General features: G+C 41.5%; 1 protein-coding gene across 4 annotated transcripts in view; it reads left to right on the top strand.

Moving 5' to 3' along the window:
* CRACD (capping protein inhibiting regulator of actin dynamics) overlaps positions 1-24,012 on the top strand; it is a 108,552-nt gene that overhangs the window by 53,433 nt on the left and 31,107 nt on the right. For 2 of the 4 annotated variants that reach the window (XM_042053797.1, XM_042053796.1), the window contains one exon: positions 17,276-17,444. The exons of 1 other annotated variant lie outside the window; for it this stretch is intronic. Coding sequence is in view for 2 of the 3 variants with exons in the window: in XM_042053796.1 (XP_041909730.1) it covers positions 17,276-17,444 (169 nt within the window). In the remaining variant the exon portion in view is untranslated. Of the gene's footprint in view, positions 1-15,368; positions 15,447-17,275; positions 17,445-24,012 lie in introns of all 4 variants that reach the window. One more of the 4 variants, XM_042053795.1, reaches the window with a different exon arrangement.

Here is a 24,012-nt window from a genome sequence, read left to right as displayed (position 1 = left end):
TGTTCACCTCTTTGTTGGGCGGGGGGAGAGCTGGGGAGGGGGAGTTTGGGGACGAGGGCCATCCAAAGTGTTTATAACAAACAAGACTTGCTTTCACTGCGAGATGATGGTTAACATTGTAATGTGACTAAAGCTTTAGTCTGTTTTCAGATTTCCCCATTACATGTCTATTCCAGTTCAGAAGCAAATGGTGTCTCTGTTTCCACTGGATTGCATGATGTTCTGCATGAGCTTGCGGTACTGAGAAGATACTATGAGGGGAAAAAATCTCACTTGATTCCCCAAGTGCCCTACAGAGCAAGGCATGAAGCCCCCCTGTCACTGACAGTCAGGTCAAATGCTCTCCCAGGGAAAGAAAGGAGAAAGAAAGAAATGGAAAAAAAGCCTTTACTTCTCAACAAGTTATTTAATCAGCTCTAATTATGGATTTAAAAGATGGAATTAGTAAGAAGACTTACTTTGCATGTACTATTGAGGAATTCATGTAGGAAGAAGAGACACAAGTGTTTGAAATACCTGGCTAGCTTTCTGTTGTCATCTGTTAATAATTCACATGGCTCTTTCATTTGTATTTTGTTGAGAAAAAGAGAGTAGGCTTGACACAAAGAAGCTCTTAACTTCCTTTGTAAAGGAGTGGGAGTACAGCATGTCCATTCAGTGCAAAGAAAAGAACTTACTTTTGTGAAGTTTTCAGACTTTTTTAGTTTTCTTTTTGTAGGCAGCTTCACCAGTGGACTGTGGGAAGGAAGCTCTGTTTCTCATGAGGCTTTTACACTTGTGTTAGTTATTATTAATTAAGCCGTAACTGAGCTGCAAATTCCAGGCCCAGACTTTCCCAGAATTTGGTGCCTGCTTTTGTTGGGAACCATTTGCTCTACAATTGCCACCATTTAAAATGGTGCATTGCTGTCTTGCCTTATACTGGGTTTGTGGTGGATCTCTGTATAGTACTGCCATGAAGGCTTAAAAAGCCCTGGCAGACAGTTGTAGGGGATGAGTCTGATTCAGTGTCACTGTGACATTTCTCTGAAAGTTGCTGTTCTGGGAAACCTTTGCCTATAACCACTGCCTTGTGTAATTGAAAAAGAGTTAGCTAAATTATGTATGGTTTCTCTGGGGGTACTTGTGTTTCATGGATGGGATTAAAAGCAGAAAGGTAACGAATAGCTACAGTTTTCCAGTCTTCCAGCTGAAGTGAGTGATGACAATTCTGCACACTTTGGTGGTCATGTTCACAGAACTTGCTTCCATGCTAGGGCTTTATTTTGTCTTTGCTCTAAGTACCTTTTCTATCCTAGTATGTGCAATAGTTTCTGAACTCAATCCCCCTCAACAAACTTACCCTGGGTAAAGAGAAAATTCTGAAAATATTATGCAATTAAAATCTTGTTGATAGTATCTTACTTGGGATGTTTTTTTGTTTCTGTTTCCCTAAGAAGGATACATTTTACAAAGAGGTAAGTATGACTTACCTTGCTTCTGCATAAGTATTAGCAGAAATCTAAAAGATGAGAATGTGCACACAGCTGATTTATATATCCACAAGCTCTCTACTTAGGATATTAATGCTTTCTATACATGGAACATGAAGTTTAATAGCTCATGGGTGGAGACAGATGCTAATTGTCTTGCCTGGTCATTTGTAGTGAAGGCATTCATTACTTTTGTCTTTTAAGATTTCTTTTAGAAGAGTTGGAATGCATGGCCTGCCTGCCTGTCCCCATGGGTCAGGACTGAATTGCAAATTACTCCTCTGCTGCTTGAGCAGACCGGCTGCTGTTGGAAATGTGACACTCAGCTACGTGGAATTCTTGTCTGTACCAACCTTGCCATGTCTGCATTCATTTTTCCTAAATTACTAAACAACTTACACTTAATGAGTTGCAACTAATTAGTGCCTCTTGCTTTGCTATACCTATAAAATTATACTCCCCGTAAAATGCTTCATCAACTAATTAGACATCTCAACCCAGTTGACTTTTGTACTCTTGTTTACTGGTTTCTTACTAGATAGTGAGGTTAAAATCTTGTTGTCTTACTCCAAAGATGCAATCTCTTCATGTTCTTCTCCCATGACAGACTACATTTAATTCTTATTCTGGAATGCTGTTTTCCTAAATGCGGTGTCCTCTTTAGCCTGTAGAGCAGAGTGCCAGTCCCATTTCACAACACAGCCTAAAGCAGGGATGACCAGCTGCTCGGGGGCTACACTTGTCCCAGCTGATGACTCGGGTGCTGGAGGATAATAAGAGGCTGACACTGCAGAGGGTGCTTGGGGTATCCTGAAGAACAGGTACAAACAAACCTTACCAGTCTGATGGCATGGTCCAGGAGGGCAGGGCAGGGAGACACAGCTGTTCACAGTGAGGTCAGGTCCTCAACACTTACAGGCTATGGCACAGAGCCCACTCCAGCAGAGGAGACCAAATCCTGGTTTGGCAAGGCTGCCTTGGAGGCTGTGCCCTTGCCCATCAACACCTTGAGGGGCTTACATCTTGTTTTTCCCTGCTGTGGATCTTGGAACAAAACCTATTTTCATTAAAAGGAACAAAGCAAAGTAAGCCCCCTTCCTCCTTCAGTTTGGGCTGATTTGGGTAGAGGCCAAGTAATGCTGGTGATATCTCTGCATGTATTCCCCAGGACAGAGGTCTTCAGAGCTGCTAGTTGGGATCCTGCTGTGCCATAAGCACTGTGTTTCCAACATGGCTGCAAAGGGTGATGTCTTTCAGAGTTTGTTTCCTGGGGGCTCTGAGGACTTTTCCAAGGGCAGTTTTGTGGCAGAGAGCTTAAGTAAAAATTTGCTGTTACAAGGAAGCAACACAGAATGCTAAACCTTCTGATCCTTCCTGGGACCTTGCAGATATTTTAACAGCCCTCCTTTCTTCTTTCTGTCTTGGTCCTGACTAATTTCAAATCCTTTGGTTAAGGGGCTTTTGGCCTCCTTTACAATGATGTGCAGTGCATGTGGTGTCCATGCAGCAGAGGACTGCCTTAAGTGCTGCCAGGCTGAAACACTGGCCAGCTGTCAAGGCGTGCAGCTGGCTCTCAGTTGCATGGATGTACACATCCCCAGGGCACCTTGAAGAGGAGCAGATACAGGTAGGTAGCCTGTTTAAGCTTCTATCCCTTCCACTTTGTTCTGAATGTTTTATTTGAAGAAAACTGGTGAAAACACTTCCCTCTGCTTTTAGAAGAACTCAGTAAAAATATTAGAGTGTTTGTAAAAGCCATTCAAGTAGCTGTTTACTACAAAGTAGTGGGGGCTGTAGCTGGGTGGGGGTGGGTCTCTTCTCCCGGGCAACCAGTGACAGAACAAGAGGACACAGTCTTAAGCTGCACCAGGGGAGGTTTAAGCTGGACATTAGGAAGAAGTTCTTCACAGAAGGGTTGATTGGGCACTGGAATGGGCTGCCCAGGGAGATGGTGGAATCACCATCCCTGTAGGTGTTAAGGAAAAGACTGAATGTGTCACTTAGTTCCATGGTCTAGTTGATAAGGTGGTGTTAGGTCATAGGCTGGACTTGATGATCTCAAAGCTCCTTTCCAACCTAAATGGTTCTTGCTGCTCTCTTATTTTCTCTTGTTTGATTAAGTGGCTGTCCAGATACTATCTGGATTGCCTTACCATTAGTGAAGCTTTAGGACACAATGTGGGTGATGCCCTTACAGGAATCTGTTTACCAAACCCAAGTACAGATATTTTAACAATTTTTGTCACGTGTTTGACTGTGATTTCCAAAGTGGCATCTTACAAGTAAGTAGCAGCTGCCCTCCTGTTAATGAATATTGATATATATATAACACCAGGTATGCATTCTTCCAGAAGTTTTTTTTTCCAGATTCATCAGTGATCTGCAGTATGTAAGTACATGGTAAATTTCATGTATATGTGAATGTCTGCACTCATTTTAATTCAGCATTTGTTGGAACATCAGTAAACCAGTGATTTCTCAGGTGATGCAGCAGATTAGTTGTCATTAGCTAATTTTCAGTTTACAGTCTGAAACACTTAAACTCAAACCTGTCTGTGCGAGTTCATCAGCCAGAGAGCAGATATGTGTAGTATTAACTGTGACTAAACCAGAACAAATTGCATTTGTTCAGAGTAATGTCTTCTGCAAACACATTATGCACAACCCATATCCTGTGATATGTGTCATCTTTCTACATCAGGTAGAGACATACCTGATAAATAAAGCCCAGCTAAAACCCAGAATACTTGGAGAGTGTCCTATTTTGTTCTGATGTGGTGTGGTTGTTCATTTTATGGTTTGTCTTCAAACAATCTACAGTGTATGAGTAGGAAAAATAAAAGGAGGGAATGTGTTTTTTCTTGCAGTTGAGACATATCCTCTGGTGGAAAAATCCTGGGGGAGATGATATTCTGCATTGGCATTGCAATGTATTCCTGCCCCACAACTTGCATTTTTCTTTCTTACATGTAATATGTAGGACTTAGTCTTAAAAATTCAAGAAGAGGGGTGAAGGGGTGGGAGAAGCCTGAGCTTAACTTGTACACTGTGTAAAGTTACCCTTGTGTCATTGACAGTGCTGTCATTTCATACATCTAAATTAAATGGTTCTTTCCTCTGACTGTCCTGGGTGGGTGTTACTGCACATATGGCTTTTGGGCTTTAGCTCTGCTCTTTAAAAGAATGATCAAGATTAGCACAGTCATTTAGTGCATCAGGGTTTTTCTGAAAATGCAGTAGAAAACTTGGTATGAGGATGTGGGGATCTAACAGGGGGCCAGCACAGAGCACTGTGTTGACTGTTCTCTCCACCTAGGACTTTTAGATATAAGTGTTACTTTTCCTCTTCTCTACACCCACAGGACAAAGCAACAGCTATGGTTGTTTCCATACTCATATTTGACAAATCTTTCAGAAACGTTCATGTGAGCGAGGTTTCAAGAAGTAGAACTTGGATTTACTTTGAGATGCTTTGCATTATCTCAGTGTCAAAACATGTCACAGAGCATCTCTTGAGGATAGTTGGTCACATAATGGAAACTGATTATATTTATATACTTTTCTTTCATCTTGTTTATTATATTTGTACTGTTAGAATTCTTTCCAAAGTTGCATGTGCTACTGTAACCCTAGGTGATTCTTTACAGAGATGGAAAAACACTGATTCAGCTACTGAGTGCTTGTAGCCTAGTAAGTTAAGAACAGATACAAAGCAAGTAAAAAGGGTTAAAACTCAGTAAGTGTTCACCACTCTCCTCTGACCCCTTTCCCAAATCTGCTCTCTGATATTTTTTACAGTGAGTGCTCTTGGACGTTGAGTTTTACAAGCAGAGCAGGGGTATCATGTGGAAGGGTGTTTATGCAGGGTGTTAAGAAGTGTGTGATGTCAGAGAAGCAGTTAAGGAAGGGAGATAAACACAGTTTGGTCAACATGGGCTTCCTCTGTCTCTCATTGTGATCTTCCCTTAACTGGACAGTCAGGGTACCCAGTCCTGTGCCAAGCTGCTTGCAGGGATCCAAAATTTGCTTCAGCAGCTAGGAAACAAGAATTCAGAGCTGCTGAAATGGACCCCAGCTTCCATCCATGCTAGACAGACAGACCCTGGCACTAGTCAGACCCGGGACAGGATTTCTGTTCCTTGGTCTTGCCATTGGACTAGAGCAGCTGGAGGGTACCTGATCTGCCAGAAGACACCCTGTGCAAGTGACATTTTCTGGAATGATGTTGCATCATGAGACATAGCACTTGGCTGGTCCCTGGGGCTGTCACAGCTGCTGCAGCCCCTCAGAGTATGACAGACACAACCTCCACTCCCAGTCTCTTTCCAAGGCCTACAAACTGCATACTTGAATAGTTTTCACTCAAGGGCCCATCTTGATGTCATATCCTGCAATCTACAATGCATTGAATTCCCTTGGCTGTAGTTATATTCAACCATTCTCTCTAGCACATGGGATATTGTGATTTGCCTGGCCACCTGAGTCCCCTCCATTCTTTGTTCTGGCACATAGTAAATGGTAAATAAATTCCAACGTGGGTATGTGATGTTGGAGAGAAAGCACTGTTTCCTTTCTCAATGAAGTTTAATCATGTCCACCTTGTGTGGCTAAATTTGATGTATTTCACCAGTACACTGATGATAATGCTTTGTATTCTCAGCACAGTGAGAAGATGTGTGATTAGTGTGATCAGTCACATCCTGGCCTGGCAAATCCTCGCCTGGAACTGAAACAGCGTGAAAATAGGAAATAGTTTTTTTCTCTTTGCCCTCGCTACCTAAAGGCAAGATGCTTTGTTAGGAAATATCTGGTTGCCTTAGTTCAGGAATAGAGAGATTTGTGCTTTTGTGCAAAGGCCATTTTGGATTTGAATTATTTTAGATTTTTTTAAATGTTTAGGTTTATAAATGCTTGAATATCATCTCTTTAGGGCTACTTTTCTTCTGCTCTTTAATTTTGCTTCTTCGTGACTAATTGACTTTATTCTGGCCTCATAAAATAGAACAGATAGAGGAAGATTTCATTTAACATCACAGTAGTAGATTGGATTTTTTTCTATTTTGATGTTACAGAATTTATAAAGAACCCTTTCTTGATATTTCTATTTGGAGTAGAAATCTTGGCTGACATTTGAAATAACACTGCTTCTACTTATTAGTGTTATATGTTAATATACTCAGTGTTAGCCAAATAACTGTGATGGCAAAATACATCTGAGTATTCTATGAAATGAATATTGTAAGTTTTGCAAATATCAGAAGAAAACTATTCAAGACTTTTTATCTCTTAGATATTTATAGGTAGGTCTAAACTGTAAAATTTCGTCAGATTTCTCTGAGTTTTCCAGTCAGTAAGTGCTTCAAGTGATGTCTCATTCCTTCAGTTTTAATTCTGGAAAACAAAGGCAAACCAATCACCTCAGTTCTTCAGTTGCCTCCAAATGGTAAATATGAAACTGAAAATATATGAACATATGAATATATGTATTGTTTAGGGGAGTGTGTTCTGACTTCTTTTTTTTTGCTTAATAAATAACAATGGGGAAAGACATTATTCTGTATATTTTGTTACATTGATGACAAGATGAGGAATTGAGTCAATTCTAAGCTCCTTTTCTAAAGCAGATCTAGTACTTGAGAAAATTGCCAGAACTTCAACATGAAGATTTACAGTCCTCTTCCTATCACAAAAATGTCTCACGCGCATCTTTTGTCTGTGCTTGGCCTGTGTGGGGAAGACAACCCAGGCTGAGGGCTCTGGTGTGGATGTGGGAAAGCAGCTACATGTTCCTGGTCCTGTTTTTGATCTGCTCTTTCCGTGGAAAAGTTGTTTGAGATTTGCCTTTTTGCCTCAGCCCATTGCCTGCTCACTGTATGGGAACAGGCGATGGATAAGGAGCAACTAGGTTAGGTGTGTACAGTGCTAGTATAATTAGTGATTCATAGTGGTGATCAGTTTATCTCCATGGTCTGTTTAACTGTGCAAAATCTTGTGTCTGAAATTGCTGTGGTTAAGTGTTGGTTAAGTGCTGGCTCAGGTGGAGCTTTCCTTTTGATAGCATTCCAGGCAATACTAAGGCACCAGTTTCTTCCTTCAGCCGATAGTGGTCTATATTACAAAAGCTGGAAGTTTTGGAAAAAATTGGAAATGGCCATCTAACCCTGGTGCTCAAAAGGGTGATCCAGTGCAGACTGGAATAACAGCAGGAGAGGTGGAAGTGCAGCATGGTGCTGTTCTCTGTGCAGTGCCAAGTGTGGCTGTGATGCTGGAGATGCAAGAGGGACACGAGGAGTTGCAGGCTACATGTGAGTAGCTGACTATCCTCTCCTGCTAACATGCCCAGGAGGCAAATCTTGTCCCTGAACAACATGGAGAACATCTCAGTGTAGTGCCTGCTCTTCCTGAGGAGCATGATAATCTGTGCCTGTGCATGCAATGAAAGCTGCTCAGACAATGAAAATCCAGATGTTTGCTAAATAATCAATTTCCCAGACTCAAGACAAATGCCCCAAATCTTATTCTGCCCACAACTGATGTCACTATCAGAGGATTTGTTTGTCAGAAGGAGCAAGTGAGCTTGTCAGGGTGCTTGGGAAAGGGAAGCGTGCAGCAGGAAGGCACGGGGGGAGTAGTGAGGAGGTAAAGGTGTCCTCCTGCCACAGCTTTGCACAGCTCCAGGAGCAGTGGTGGCTCCATGTGGGAGCACAGCGCTTCCAGGCTTTGGAGAGGAACACAGAGCAGGTTCTCCAGCCCCTGTGCTGCTGACTAAAGTTCTTCCCTATAATATTTTGGGGATATGTCAGCATGAGGAATGAGTGCCATGATTCCTTCTGACTACCTTGCCCAACAGAAGAGGGAAGTTGAGGTTTGGCTTTCTCCAGAAGTAAAGAGACCCCAAACACTTAACAAAAAGGAATTCTTCCCAGCTCCCTGCTCCTCTTCACTGTTGTTTTTGCCATTCAAGCATTGACTTTGATCTTTGCTTTTTACCAAAGCCTGCTGGAGAATTTGTGATTGCTATGGTTTGTGCACCTCTTTTCTTAAGATATAGTTTATTTTCTGTATTTTGCTACCCAGCTGGAATCCACAACAGCATGATTTAATTCTGTGAAATCAGCACAAGTGTTTTAGTTCTTTTAGACACATTCAGCCTGAGGTCAGATTTAGCTTGCCTTTCGGGTTGCTCAAATAAGAGGGTCTTGTGATTCACTGCAAAAATTAGAGATGGTCCTGACAATTTAATTCCCTAAATCTGGGGAGGGGAGGTGGATTTACTGCCTTCTGTTCAGCTTTAGCCTTATAAAATTTATTGAAGAACTTATTAAATTAATATGTCTGCTGGAGTAGTTAATAATTTGCTTAGAATAAGACCCCTTTTACTTTTGTGTGTTCTATATCACTTTATAATTCTCAGAACTTTAAAAGACAACACACAGGCATAAAGTAATTGTTGGGGTTTCCCCTTCTCCTAATCTCCCTCCCCCTCCACTCAGAGTTACATGTAGAACTACGATGGGACTTTTTAAAATGTATTTTGTCTTCATCATGGAGCTGCTCTAATTCTAAAGGTATATTGATAATTTCAAGAAAACCTGCTAACATCTCTTATGACTTGGGACTGGGTAAATTCATAAAACGAAAATTCGACTCTCTTCATTTAATCTGACCTATCTAAAATATTCTAACAGTTCATCTGAATTGCAAATTTAAAATTAATATATGTTTGTCATTACAAAATACGTTAAACTAAAACTGTGCAAAAATGAAAAAAATCACTCATAATATCTATGTCTGTACTGGTCTCAGTTTTTGTTAAGCATTAAAAGCAGAATTAATGCATTTGGTTTTGCACCATGGCATGAAATTTTTATCCAATAATACTGCCTTTATGTGACACTGAAGAGACTCAGTAATGTATAAGATTGTTGTTTCCCTTAAAAAAAAAAAAAAGGAAAAAATTGTACCTGCTTTTTTACAGCCTTGATTTATTAGTCACTTGGCTCTCCAGCCCCTTGCTCGGGTAGTAACCCCTGCAACTCCCCGAAGCCCTTTCCATAGGAGGACATCTAACTTTTGCAGCAGTACCACTGTGCTGCCTTATAATTATCTTATGATCAGCTGGAGTGGTCACACCTGTCTTCTCATCCATTTCTAGCTGATCTGGGACATCTCAGCAACAGGCTTTAAAGGAATGAGTAGGTACATAATACTTCAGCTCATTTCTGTTATCCCAATCCTCCAGCCATCCAGACTTTCTGGCATAGCACTCTGACTGTCCTCTGAGGCTGGGATACTTCTTGACTGTTTCGTATCAGTAGAACTCAGCAGCATGCTGGCAGCACTTCTGCCTTGTCACTGAAGAGGTTTGGTCTATGAGTTTCATGCTCTCTTCATTAAAATTAACACTTTTAATGGTAAGGCAGTAGTTTCTGTGAGGATGAAATGCTCCTTCTCTCACCAGTGAAAAACTGGAAGTGGTATGGATCTAAAAACGTACACCAGTGTAATATAGGACTTATTCTAGAGCTGGAGGGGTGTGAAGAACTGTTCAGGTAACACAACCCCTTGCAAGAATGATCTTAGAAATTGCGATTTGAGTGTAGGATCCTGGTCTGTCAGCAGCCTGTGCCAGCCTTGAGGAGGTCTAAATGACCTCTGGCAGCTGGGGAGGGGCAGTGGGAGCTGTTTGTCCAGCACACATGGTCCTTGGACTTTGGACTGCTCTGCCATGGGGCCTCAGGGAAATAGTTTTGCCTTGGGGAGGTTTATCTTTTCACATGCACTGTGGCCAAGACTTCAGGTTCTAAATGCTTTCAATCAGGAATTTTCCCATGGAAGAAATTAACCTGCTGAGGGACTCCCATGTTTTACAATTTTTTTCTCTGAGAAGGAAATAATGGTTTGAACATCTCCTTATTGCATTGACATCAAGTGTTTAATGCAGCTCTGGAAACCTCAGATAAAACCCAGCACACCAAAAGGGTCTCCCATCATTAATAGCTTGAGTTAATAAGTCTTGCCCTAGCAAAACAAAGCTTTCTCCCTTCTGTTACATAATATTTTGTTGGTGAATCAGAAGCTGTTGCGGTCTCTTTCTTTCTAAAAGTCTCACATGCATCACCCAGAGCTATAATAAGCAGGTTTTATCTTACCGGGTATGTTCTGCAATGCAGCCCAGCACCTCGATAACATATATTGCATTTACTTAACCCTTTCTCAAATGTGCTCATATGTATGAACTCCACCACTCATTCTTACTGTCCCCAGGATGTGCATCCCAGTTCTTTTTACACCTCCTGGCTACTCCCTGTGTAGCCTGTAACTGGGGCTTTCCCATGGAAGAAGGAAACTCCTTCACTGCAGTAGGGTTTGCTCCTGAAGTTTATACTGATTTTCTCATACTTCCCACTGGGAGTCTCTGCTATCCCCAGACGACCTCACACATTCCTGAAGTGACCAAACTGCTCCAAGTTTGGTTGTGTTTTTTGGAGGGCAGTGTCTTCTCTGTCCCAAAGGTGCTGCCCAGCGATAGCAGTGGGATGGATTAAGAAGCCAGAATGTCGGTATTAAACAAAGGATTGGGTGAATGAGGCTTTCTGACCTCTAGGACCACTCATTGTGATGCTTGATGAAAATAGATGGCACAGAAATACAAAGACTGGCTGGGAAGACTATAGGGGAAAAGAAGGAAACAGGAGCTCAGAAATGAAGGAAAGTGAGACTTTTGCCATAGTAAATAAGACTGAGGAAGTGGATATTTACATAGCTCTAGTTCTTCTGCTTAATGTTATCTAAACATTTTTAAAATTTTCTTTACTCCTCCTCTCCATTCATATTTCTTTGTTGCTTGTAAAGACCACTGTGCCAAACCCCATGCAGTGGAGGTTAAGTCCTTTTGCCTTCAAGAGAGTATTTCCTTGTCATATCAAGAGAAGTGTTGAAACAGCTCTTTCCTTGCTCTGGATGATAAAGCATATTATATGGTGTTTGAACATTAATAGACTCTATTATGATGATTAATTCATGTCTCCTAACAGCTGACTGTCTCAGCTACATATGGTTTCTGTGGAAGATACGGTCTTTGGGAGGAAGAAAAATCACAAAATGGGCTGTTGTTTGTGGAAATGTTTTTGCTTCTGCAGGTGGCAAGGGAAAATAGATGTTTCTGGAAAGTAAGATTCCTTCTTGCTGTGTTATGGATACTTTAGGTAGTATTACTAGTTTATATCAGGTAATCCAAGAATACCTCATCCTCTCTGGGACAAGGTTTGCAAGAAATAGTATCTCTTGTAGGATTACTTGATACTCTTGGAAAAACAGGCAAGCAATGGCCCATTATGTTTCCTTTGCTGTGCCTGGGTGGTTCATTAGACCATTATGGCTACACCAATTTGACACCTTCGATACCTCTCAATCTTGTTTTCATTTAATGTTTCTTAGGTATTGATGTTATGTCAGCTGATACTATCTCTGTCAGCATGGGACTATTGCATACTGTCAGCTTTATGGCTGTTATATGCTATCACTAAATGCCTCACAGAGTTGAACCCTGGAAATGTAATTTCTGGGAAGTTACATTATTGAATCTGAGCATCAGTCTTTTTTTCCATGCCAATCTTTATTCCCTGTGTATTCTCTTAAGTGTTTCCTTGGATTCTTTGGTGTTTGTGCCTGCTTTGTATATCTGGACTGTGTCCATCTATCAACTCCAGCTACCTATGGAAGAGAAGGCAATGGATTGAGGGCAGGTCATGAAAGCAGATAATGTCCAAAAACCAATTTTCCCTGTGAAATCAGATGAGACACTACAGGTATGGGAGCTCACACCCATTTTAAAACATGGGAATATGGTTAAGCAGAGCTAAGTCCACTCTTTTCTCCTTGCTCCCAAACAATTTATTTCCCTTTCCTGGAGGAGTGGAAACATCTCTCCAGGGACTGCTGAAAATTTATCAGCAAAAACGAGCATCTCTGGGGAGCCACAGAAATGGATGTACTGAGATGTGGAGTGGGTGGAAAAGCTGGAAGAAACTGCCAATCCCAGTTTGCCCAGAGAAGCTCTATGCCCTGTTAGAACAGACTGAGCAAGGGGGAAGGAGGGCGGCTTTTTTGGTGGGGACCTGCAACGCAAAGAAATTTGTGCAGATGCACAGCCAACCCAGGGCTCAACAGGGCAGTGCTTATTGTAGTGGATACATCCTGAGTTATTTTAAAAAGAGCATCAATAAGCATACCATTAGCTTGAAATCAAGGTGGGTTTTAAAACAGTGATACTGGCAATGCATATCATATCAGCCTTTTTCTGTTGTAGAGATGCAATTATGTCAGTCAACTTACCCTCTTACCAACATCTTGTAGTCCCCTTTTCCACCTCGGCTGCTGTACTGTGCCTGCAGCCCAACAACCCACTTGTCCTCTCTCTGCCACGCAGTTCCTAATGCTACATCCGTATGGATTTTCAGTCCCTAAAGTCATTAGCAAAATGTCTATTCAATTTAATAATTCATATTCTCATTAATCTAGCTTATTACACAATATTTTACACATTAAATTCACTAACAAAGAACACCTTATTTTGAAGACAGCTCCTGTGCAATATCTCATACTATGAGAAGTGTCATAGACAGGTAGTGATTTCATATGATGAGCAAAAAAATTCTGTGAAATCTTTGGAAATTCCATTTCAAAACTGATGCTTGAAAAATCTTGGTCACAATAACTTAAAATTCGTATCAACACTATGAATCCTGCTTCTATTTATTTTTCTCCTCAACGATCATCTTTCTACGCACCAGCTGATGCATATGCTTGGGCAGCTCTGCTCAGAGAGGACTTGCCCTTCAGGTTTCCTCACCCACACTGCTGTGAGTGCCCCCAGCACTGCAGCAAATAGGAAAAGCTGCAAGGACCCAACACCTTGTTAAATATTTAGGTGTCTCTTCTATGATTATATGCGTCTTTCTGTTTCTCATGTTAAGTTTGCTTTGCTTGAAAATTGTTTTTCAGATATTTCTAGAGTCATTGGCATCTCCTCTGTCCCATCCAGTGGCCTCACCCCTGCCTGTTGACTGGGATACACTGCTCACTCTCTTTCCACTAATTTAAATCTCTTCCTTCCATAACATGGTAGTTAAGTCTTTGTTTGGCCCGTGCTTGTGTTGAGGATTCTGTGCCATTTTTGAAAGGTGTCACAGCCTAGGAATCCCAAAGGAATTGGGTAATATTTGAGCAGTTTAACTGCAAGCTATCTTACAGGGAATTTTCAGCTGGCGTGTCGATAAGACTTTGCCAACTGGAGTCCAAAGGCTGCGCCTGATTTACTGGCAATAAAGCCCATTGCACCCACCTTCTTCTTTCTTGGAGAGCACAAAAGAGAGACTGCGAGAGGAGAAGCTGCTCCCCTCTGTCATCGGGAGCAGAGGCACCATGTGCTGCCTACACGATGCCAATGCTCTCTGCTTTAACTGGTTCTGTGTTAGGCACTGCATGTCTTTGTGCAGATGACAAATTATATGACAGGTTAAAGATTATTCTCATCTGCTCTGCTACTCTTCTGGTAGCTGAGAAGGGAGCGCTGACCATATGTGCTGTGTTATCCTAGCTAGTGTATCCAACCTTGTTTATCTGTCGCCTTCACACCTTATGTTATTCTGTGATTCAAAACTGATTTAGTGTTAACTGTTTACAGTGATTTGAACAAGATGCACTTGTCACACAGACAGGAAAAAAGGTTTAATTGCTTATTTCCCCTGGTCTGCTGGGGCTGGATCGGTAGGATTCCATTAAAGTGATTAAGGAGAGAAGAAAATGGCGCATGTAAGCTGACTTGTTTCCTGGTTCTCCCAGCAACTGTCCTTGTTGCAAGTTGACACCATTGAATGTCCCAACTCTCCTCCTTTCCTATCCCATTTTTTTTCTCTCAGCAGTAGAGATGGCCAGAAGGGATGAGTTGTGTTTGAGAATTATAGACTCAAAAGGCTTTTGTGCAGAGAATTGTCTGCTGCATTGCTGATGTTTGGAATACTTTTTGTACTTGTTTTACTGTTACAGGAAGCATTTTACCCTGTAATATCATCCCACATCTTCCTCCATAACATCTTGTGAAAAATTTACATAAACAGACTTTGTTTTAGCGGTCAGGCATTCCCTCCTTAGGAACCTGGCAGGATGGGGAACAGCATGTGCTGCCTGTGCAGGGCAGGGTGTTCTTTCGCTTTGGAATGAGTCACAAAGCCTGATTTAAAGAATTCATGCTTAGTAATGTGACAACTGTGATGATGGGTGTGGAGCAAAGAAACAGCTAAGGGACATGTTAAATCATGTGGAGGAAAGCAGATCTTGGCTGCAGATAAGTGTGTTGGTTTTCACCCATTTTGATGAAATGAAAGCTGTGTTGACCTGTTACGTTTGTTCAGCACTAGATTCATAGTTGGTGAATCAGTACAGTAGATTTAGAGTCAATGAGGCAATTCACAGTTGTATCTGAAGATCTCCAAAAGAGAAGAGGACAAGAGTAATGTGGATGAATGACACAGTGAGAACCTTTTTTAAAAAAGGTTGTAGTATTATTGATTTATGCAGTAAATTACATTAACCAGCAAAATTGGCGTCATGCAGCTTTCCCTTTCGAAGAAAGCTGAGGAAGCAGGCAAGGTGGGAACTGTGGACAAATAGCTCTTTCACCCAGTCTTGTGTCTGATACCGATGCTTTCTGTCCTGTATGCTCTAGCATATGATTTACGCAGTCAGTTTCTGAAGTGCGTAAAGCGTCAGAGCGCTGTGTCCAAGAGCAATAATTTCTCTCTTTCTCTGCATGATCGCCTGCCTGTCTGTTAGTGGTTTCATATAAGGATATATTCTATTATATATAAATACATTCTATATATATATCTAAAGTCAGAATTGAGCAGCAAGCAATTGGTCTGGCTGGAGATGCGAGTTGGTCAGCTTATGGAAAGCAGAGCTGGGAGACAGGTAATCTTCCATATCCCATTTTTTTCTACACTGGTAAAACTGCTGTTCCAGTTGTTGTTTTTCTCATCTGCTTATTGTGAGTCAGTGATTCTGGACTGGAAAATTCTGATACTGGGCCTGAATTTGAGGTTCATAATTCAGCTATTTATCCTTGTGCTGCTACTCGGATGCCCTGTTGTTTTAATGATGTCGCACAAATGCTGTGTATCTTGACTGCCTAAGGAGAAGAATTACATTTGTGTGAGGTTCTTATGGATCTATAAAGGAAGTGCAGATTTACTGTCTCTTGTGTCTTTGACTTTGTAATTTCAATGTAGATTTTCTACTTCATCCATCATCAGAAACAGATAGATTAACTGTGTGTAAGTTTGAGTGCTGGGTTCAACTCAGGCTCTCTGGCACTATGCTAGTTTGGAAGCCACTAACCACCAGAAGCAGACAGATCAAAATATGGTTGGGCACATTTTCTCCCTCTGAAAACCCTGCAGCTATTCCTCCAGTGACTACAAAGGGGTGTTACCCAGATGTGGCTTTACCCTGCTGAGGTATAGCAGAGTAGGGTGTAAAACCTAAGGTGGAATTAAAGAATGCTATTGCACTACAGAAGATTTTCCAGGTTTCCTGGTCAAATGTTCCTACAGGTGCCTGCATGTACTTTGCAACCAAACTGGCTCTTTCTGCTGAGTCCCAGTCCACAGAAGAGTAGAGCACGCTGAGGCAGTGTGTGTGCACACAGCCTGTGAGAAAAGCATGTAGAGGAATGTAATTAGCTCATGAAAATATTTGTCACCAGTATAACATGATGCTTCTCAAACTAGATTATGATAGGAGGCTAAATGCTGGGGTTTTATAAAAAGCAAACAAAAACCCAACTAGCTTGTTTTAAGTAGATTTAATGCAAAATTAAGGTAAAACCTAAGAGGAATAAAGTGCTTTAACAGTAATTATGTTTTATGTATACTCTGATTCATCCCAGCCCTGAGAAATTAACCTTTTCTTGACAGTGGTCAACATGAAGGTCATGGTACTTCTTTTTAATAGATGGGGAAATAGTAGTTTGAAGCTGCCTTTATTTTTTCCAGTCTTTGATGGAAAAAAAGGTTACTTTTTTTCCTGGTTAACATTTTTATTTCCTGTTCCTGTCTTCATGTATGTTTTGTGGTTTTGCTGTGCGTTTTTTGGTGTAGCTTTGAAAATTTCAGTGTCTCAAGGAGGAAATGCTTGGTCAGATTCTGTCCTCAGTTACCTGGGGGAAAAAAGGCAGGGAAATGTATCGACTTTGCTGATATAAAGCTGGATGTTTATTGAAGTAACGCAGTAGCAAACCAACAAAAATTGATCCTGTTCTCTTTGTTCACTTGTAAATTGACTTGTCTAGTTATGAGGCCATGTAACTAAAACACAGCTGTCTGTATTCAGCTGCTTTCAATTAAAAGCAGAGGACCCAGCACCTTCCAAAGTGGGGTGACCAAAGCAGTGTTTGCGTTTTGGTAAAATGGTCAAAACTGTGGTATAAAACCTAAAAACACTGCAGTGTTACGCTCCGGCTTTGCAAAAGAATCTTTTCTGTTCATCCAAATGTTTGGCTGCACTGGCACCTCCATGCAGATCCTTAAGCCCAAGGGCAGAGGTTTGAATGCTCTTGCCTTTGCTGTGTCAATGTGACGCGTCCACAGCAAGTTGCAGCCCGGCATTTCCACCGCGAGCTCCGGGCTGCTCGGGGCCGCAGCCTTGCTCTTTGGCCTCATTCCTCCTTTGAACCTGCGGCCGCGGTGCGCGCCCGCCCGCCGCGTCCTCAGCCCCGCGCCGCTCTGTCTTGTCATCCGCAGACAAGAAAAAGGCAGGCAAATTCCAGCCTTTCAAGAAGCTCTTCGGCAAGAGGAAGAAAAGAGAGCCCGCCTCAGACTGCGAGGAACCCAAACTGAAGCCCAGCCACTCCTTCGGCAACATCTGCAATGGCACCTTCTGCTCGGATGACGAGCCGAGCAGCGCGCTGAGGTAAGAGCACCCGCGGCTGCTGCCAGCCCCTGCACACACAGCCCTTGTTCCCCCTGCCTCTAATGGCAGTAAATTTAAATTCTCCCTCTGCTGAGTGGCAGCAATTTGTACATTGCTTGTTATGAAGCGTGTGCCTCTTTCCGCTGAATGTGACACCTGCTGCTTTAGACCTCAAAATCTCACTACTTAAGGGGTACGTGTGCTGCTCTGCAAATAAGAAATCCCAGGGGGAAGCAGAAATGAATTCGAATCCAGCTCTGTGATTTAACAGGTGAACACCTGAGCAGAGGTATTAATGGCATCCCTGTTTTTAAAACTGGGTAAAGAGAAACTTGAACTGGCTGTTATAGATAGTTCATTGCATGCATTTCCCTGCAAGGTGGTATCTTTGGGTTGGGACAGACATGTCCTTTTTCACTCTATCCCAAATAATTTTTGCATTTTAATTGGGGTCAACAAACAGGCTGCTTTTATTTTCAACCAATTTGAATGTAGAGCAGAGGAAGGAAGAGAGGGGAGAGAGGCACCTGAAAATCAGACCATGTTCCAGTGACAACAGAGGATGACAGAAAGACAGCGTGAGAATTTTCTGTGGGGATGGTGGGAGTAAGAAACTGTAAAGAGTAAACAAGTCAGCAGTCTCTAACTAGGAACAGAAAAAATCCCCAAACCAAACAAGCCCAAACAAACAAACAAAACCAGAACAAAAAACCACTTACCCCAACAGCAACAAAGCCCCAAGACCAGATACACAAACTACCAGAGTCAGTAATACTTATTTCACTTCCCAACTGCTCATCTCAGAGGGGTTAGCTGACTCCTCATCAAAGCCTGCTGTTTTGGAAGAAAAGGAACTGTTTGCACTGGGGAGTGTATCTGAAAGTGTAACAAAAAATCTGAAAGGGTAAAAAAGAATTCCAAATTCCTCTGCTCGAGAATGAGATATGTACCAGAAACGTCACCCTGAACAGTATTTCTAATGGTGCCTATGAAAATGTGATTTTAAAAATTATTTATTTGGGAGATTTTTTTAGCTTCTGATTTTTTATTCCATTCTGTGAAATTCCTTAAGTATTAGGTTTCCTTTTGGTTTCTGTAGTGTAATATTGTACACCTCTTTTGGTCATCTCACCTTTTTCAGAAAATCAGTACTGAGCATAGCCACCCTGTAGCTGGAGGTGTGACTGCCTACTGCTGCGATGCGTTACCTGAGTGCACGATGCCAAGCAGCTCTAGGAGTTTTTAGCGCCTTTTCCCTCATGAGCAAACTCAAGGGCGTCATCCCACTATCAGGGATTTCCCATTTGGCATAACTGAAAGTGCAGTGCTTCACCCAGAAACAAACAGTGATATGGGAACTTGTCCTGCTCCTCAACAGTGACATGAAGGTGTGGCAGACCTTGTTTGGGACTGTTAAGTGTTTGCATTTTTAAACCTCTTCATTTTTCTGAGTAACAAAAGCATTAAATGTTAGCCTCTGGTGGGAAAATCAGACTGTACAATTTAAATCAGAGGGCATTAGTAAATGTGAAGGGTTCCAAGTCTCATCTCAAGTGGAACGTTTCTTTATGTGATTCCTGAAAGCTCTTAGCCTGCTAGAAATACTCAGTCAAACCTCTGTTTTTCCTGTCAGGCTTCATGGTGCAAATGTAGGTGGGATTTGATGATAATTTTCAGTTTACAGGTAGTGTTTGCCAAGTTACTCATTTTACAACAATCACAAATGTTCAGTGCAGTGGATTAGATTGTTTTGGGAGCTTAGTTTTGCCACCCCAGTCTATTTTCAACATGTCTTCCATCCATTACATTTTTTTGCCTTTACTGTAATTTCAAACATTTCTGAATTGAAGGCAGAGATAGGCTGTCTAACTAAAATAATACACATAGCTGTTTACAAGTTGTCTAACAGTAAATCCATTGCCATACCTTCCACTATTCATACAAAAATAGACTAGAGCAAATACAAATTACAAGTAGTATATTTACATAAGCAAAATCCTGAGGAGTTTTGTAAAATCATTTGCTTCAAATTCTTTAAGAATGTACAACTGTATATTAACAAAAGCCTAATGAAAGTTCAAATTTTGCAATAAAAGCTCAGGGATGTTCCCATTCCTTTAATAAGCTATATTTCTTCCTCAGCCTGCAATGTACATGAATTTGTTATCTGCAGATGTGTCCTGTGGATGTTTTGCTTTGTTTTGGGGAGAGGAGGTGGTTGTTTTGAAAAGATATTAAGGGAGGAAGCTGCTTCAGGAAGGTAGAGACAAGCAAATGAATGAGTGTAGGCTAAAGAAGACATCTGTATTGCTTCCAAGACCTAAGCTAGTATTTCACTGAGTACTGTATTGGCTTACAAGCCTGCTTATAGCTAACACCTGAATCTCTAATGGAGACTGTGCTGACTGGGTGATGCAGACATGCCCAGAGCAATTTAGGTAATCTACATACGGTGTAGATTGACTAGCTGAGTTGGAAGCAGCTTGAGAGATCTGCCTGTCCATCCTTTCTTACATCCTGGATTCATCAGATGCAAATAACTTGCTTGGTATCCTGATGTATGCACACTTCAATCTCTTTATTCATCTATGTTGTTTTGCAATACCGAGGTGGGAGGTTTCTTGCTGCAGTTTCTCTTGCTCTGCCTTGTGAAAGACTGGAATTCCTTTTCCCATTTTTATATTCCCCTTCCTGAGTTTACAAAGTTAAAACTGTATTAATTAACTTTCTGTGGTAACCATAAGGGCTGGGAGATAGAAGTACCAACTACAAGAAAGCTCCACAACTTTGTGGAACTTCACTGAAGTCTCCAGAAGCTTCTTTTCTGAGGCCATGATTAGGCGCTTTAAAAGATTTTATATTTGTGTTTTTTGTCACAGTTGACAAATACTCAACTTCTGAGCAAGTATTGTGAGGACATACCTGAAAGGGTACCTGTGCAGTGCCCTACAAAAGTTCATCATTCTGGCTTGATGTGCAGACACAGTGGGGAATGAATTTTCCCTTATTGGGGGTACAGTAGAGTCCCTTTCCTTAGGCTGAATGCAGTATTTCAAAGGACCTGGAATTAGACCTGTCAGGTGTTCAGGATTCAAGTGTGACAGCATTGATCTTCCAGGAAAGGGTCTCTGAGCAAACTTCAGTGTCTTGACAGTGCCTCTCCACAAAATGGGATCCCTTTACTTGCAGCATTGGGCAGTTCTGTGTGAAGCAATCTAGACAAATGGTAAAAAGTGATCTGTCTGCCCGCTTGGAGTTTCAAAGAGCTCCCAAGAGACTTTCTCTCTGTCACATCCAGTTTTCATACACTGGGTATTTTTCTTTCTGCTTATTAGCTGTATTTCTGCAATTGGCATTTGTCAGTCTCCTAATTTCCTTTCTAAGTGCCTCACTTTGGGTGCCTTTGTGACTCCAGTGCAAGTGCCTTGTTGCTGTGGTTCTTGGTGTCCACCTTCTCCTGAAGACTTCATCCTATCAGAACTCTGACTTAAGCTAGTATCTCTTCAAGCCCATCCAGAGCAAAGCAACATGTGGACTTTGTAAGAAATTTCATTTTAGAAAAAAAGCAAGCTTGGATTTTCCTTACTTGTGTCAGCTGACATGGATACACCTGTAAAAAGTTTCTTATTTCTGGGTTATGAGGTGTGTTGTGGGAACCAAGGATGTTCCAGGACAGAAAAGGTTATGGCTGCAGTTTTCTGTTTGCATGGGTTTTTTTAATAAATTTTACTACAGGTTTTGGCAAAATTAAAGTTGTTTCCCCATTTTTGTAATTTATATTGCAGCTGAGTAGCACAGAAATAGGAGCCAAAGCTCCTAAATGGCCACCCTCTGAGTGGCCATTTCTGATGTGTACTCAGTAGCACATGGCCAGAGCACAGGAGTGGGGGGAAGCCTTCCTGAAGTGGTTCCTGGTGTCTTGAACATAAGGCTAACATCACACTCAGTATTTCTGTTGACCTTAGCTTTTCTTGACACCTCAGCTCTTGCCTTCCTCCCTTCTATTATGAGCTTGCTGAAGTCTTTGTGCTCCAGAAGCTTTCTTCTCAGGTGTGTGGTCTAGGACTTTTTTCTACTTGCTCCAATTTTATCACTTAGTAGAAATTTGCAGTAAATGCCTTTAGCTTGCCTTTTGTTTTTCCAGCTGCTACTTGAGTGCTAAGATGCCTGTAATTCGTATATGAACCTGAGAGTTCTTCAGTAGAGCGTGTCTCTGCCAGAACTGACATTTTATATCAGGTGCCACTCTGTTTCTACTTTTTAACTTGTCTTTTGTCCTCAGCCCTGACTATGACCAGCTCCATTTTCAGCTCAGTAATCCCAGAAAAGTTTTCACTCTGGTCTTCACTTCTACCACATAGGCTGTCTTGCTGTATTCTCCCTGGAAGGTTTGGCTGTTTTACTGCCCACTTGTCCTCTCCTTTTCCTCCCTTTTGGATGTTTTTGTTGCGCTCCCCCTCCTAATCATGATGTACTTAATTTCCTTCATTTCCAGATTCTGTATGACAATTGTAATTTTCAGCAGCTGGTAAGGTCTAGGGCTGGGCTCCTGAACAAAACAGAGTTGTCACCTGTAGTATAATGTACTTTCTTATTTCCTCTTCCTTTCCTTCCTTATCAACTAAATGCAGTTTCTATATAACACTTTTTCCTGCCAAGGCTAATGTAGAATTTTCACTTCCTTTTCTGTACATATTGCCAAATTTCAGAGCAAATTTTGCATAAACATATGCTGCTGTTTGGCAGATTAGTGTCACATGTGGTGGACTATCAGGTCAAATGTGAAAGTTGGACCATTTAGAGCCCTGTTCCTTTCACTAGTCTGCATATTTTTGTGCTAACTGGTGAATTATCCACATCCTCAAGCTGCATTAGGATTCACTTGCAGAATTACTGGAAACCAGGGTGATGCTTTTCTTTACTGTGAATGCTGAGACTTTCTGAGATTAGGCACTTTAGTGAATGATTACATAAAATTCATGTGTTGAGAACTATGTAGTTTCACCTGATTACCTTCTTGTCAGATAGCAGCAAGGGCAGGGCCGCTCCCTTAGGGAAGGCAAGCAGGACACCAAGGGGACCCCACAGCAGGAGGGGATCCATGATCATGCTGCAGGTCCATAGCTGAGAAGGCAGGGCCAAGAGCAAGCCTGGAAAATGGTCTGCAAACTGAGGTCTGGATCAAAGGTCTTCATGGCCAGGCACAGATGTGTCTGAGCTGGAGACCAGCACTTCTCCAGCATGGCTCAGGCAGGGACCAAAGCCTCAAGTGTGACCTTAAATAGAGCTCCTGAACCCATGTGTGTGGGGGGAGGCTCCAGATGAGGCTGGTTGGGGACATTAGAGCTTATTAGTGCACTCAGGGCCTTGATACTTCCCATGGTTAATTTTTATGCCCCTAATGACAATAATTTTCGTTAGATTATTAGCATGATGCATCAGCTACTTAAAGTTAGCCTTGATCTCTACTTCTAAGAAAAATAAAATTATGGTAAGCTTGTAGGTTCCAGGTCCCCTGATGACACCAGACTGGAGCTTTGTATAAGATAATGTTGTGTGATATCTTTGAAAAGAGCAGGGCTGCTGTCAGTGAGGCTGCACAACTGATCACTGGCATCAGTGGGACTCAGGTGGGTCATAACAGGGGGACTGTGCAGTTTTCCCAGAGTTAGTGCCCTGAAATTCAACTGTTCCTGAAGGTGATATGAATATATATTAAGAATGAATGCAGAAATAATCTCTAAATTTACTTTACGAAATCAATTCCCTGTTAATAATGTCTCTCTTTTGTCTGTTCAGATTGTGAGGCCCATGTTTATGGGTTTGTTAATTCAATGAAGCCATGTGCTGTCTAAGCACAGCTGTAACTCAGAATTATGTTGCAGCATACAATATTCCCCATCCAGGCGTGAGTTAGAACCAAAACTCTCTTCCAGCAGATAAAAAGAGGACACTGAAAATATAGCTCAGAACAACAATCCATTTTTTCTCTATTACAGTATTAATGCATCTCTGGAATGACTAGAAAATGCAATTTATGTTTTTCATCTCTAGCTGCCCTGGAGACATTCATGGGAGATGCAAAACATTGAATCAGATTTCTTTTTTAGAACAAAACATTAAGTAGAGGCAACCTATCACTGCACTTGTCATTTCCCTCAGGCCCTATTCTGGGAAGTGGCTCTCAGTTTCCTTTGAAGAGATTATATGAAGGGTCAAACCTGGCTAAACCAAATTCATTCTTGCTTTGCATGCTTTTTAATTTTTTTATTGTTTAAAAATGGCTTTATGTTAAAAAGTTGACTTTGATCTTTAACAATTACAGAATTGGTTTCTAATGGAAATCTAAAAGAATGAAAGTCATGGGACTCTGGGTTTTGTGGAGTCGGTCTCTACAAACATAAAAGAACAGAACAACTCATTCTTTCCCTTTATTTTCCAGTTTCTATTTCTAACTCTTTAATATCAGAGTGGGAGGAATATTTATGACACACCGAAGAAGCAACTGGTGGTGTGAGATTTCTGTACTTCAGTAATGCACCAACATGGGATTATATAAGAGCCAAGG

The sequence above is a fragment of the Corvus kubaryi genome, unplaced genomic scaffold (assembly GCF_017639235.1).
Source record: "Corvus kubaryi isolate FWS band 111438036 unplaced genomic scaffold, C.kubaryi_AGA036_p1.0 split1-131, whole genome shotgun sequence".
NCBI classification, from domain to species: Eukaryota; Metazoa; Chordata; class Aves; order Passeriformes; family Corvidae; genus Corvus; species Corvus kubaryi.
The sequence above is the reverse complement of the archived record's forward strand: the minus strand, read 5'-3'. Positions and strand labels throughout refer to the sequence as shown.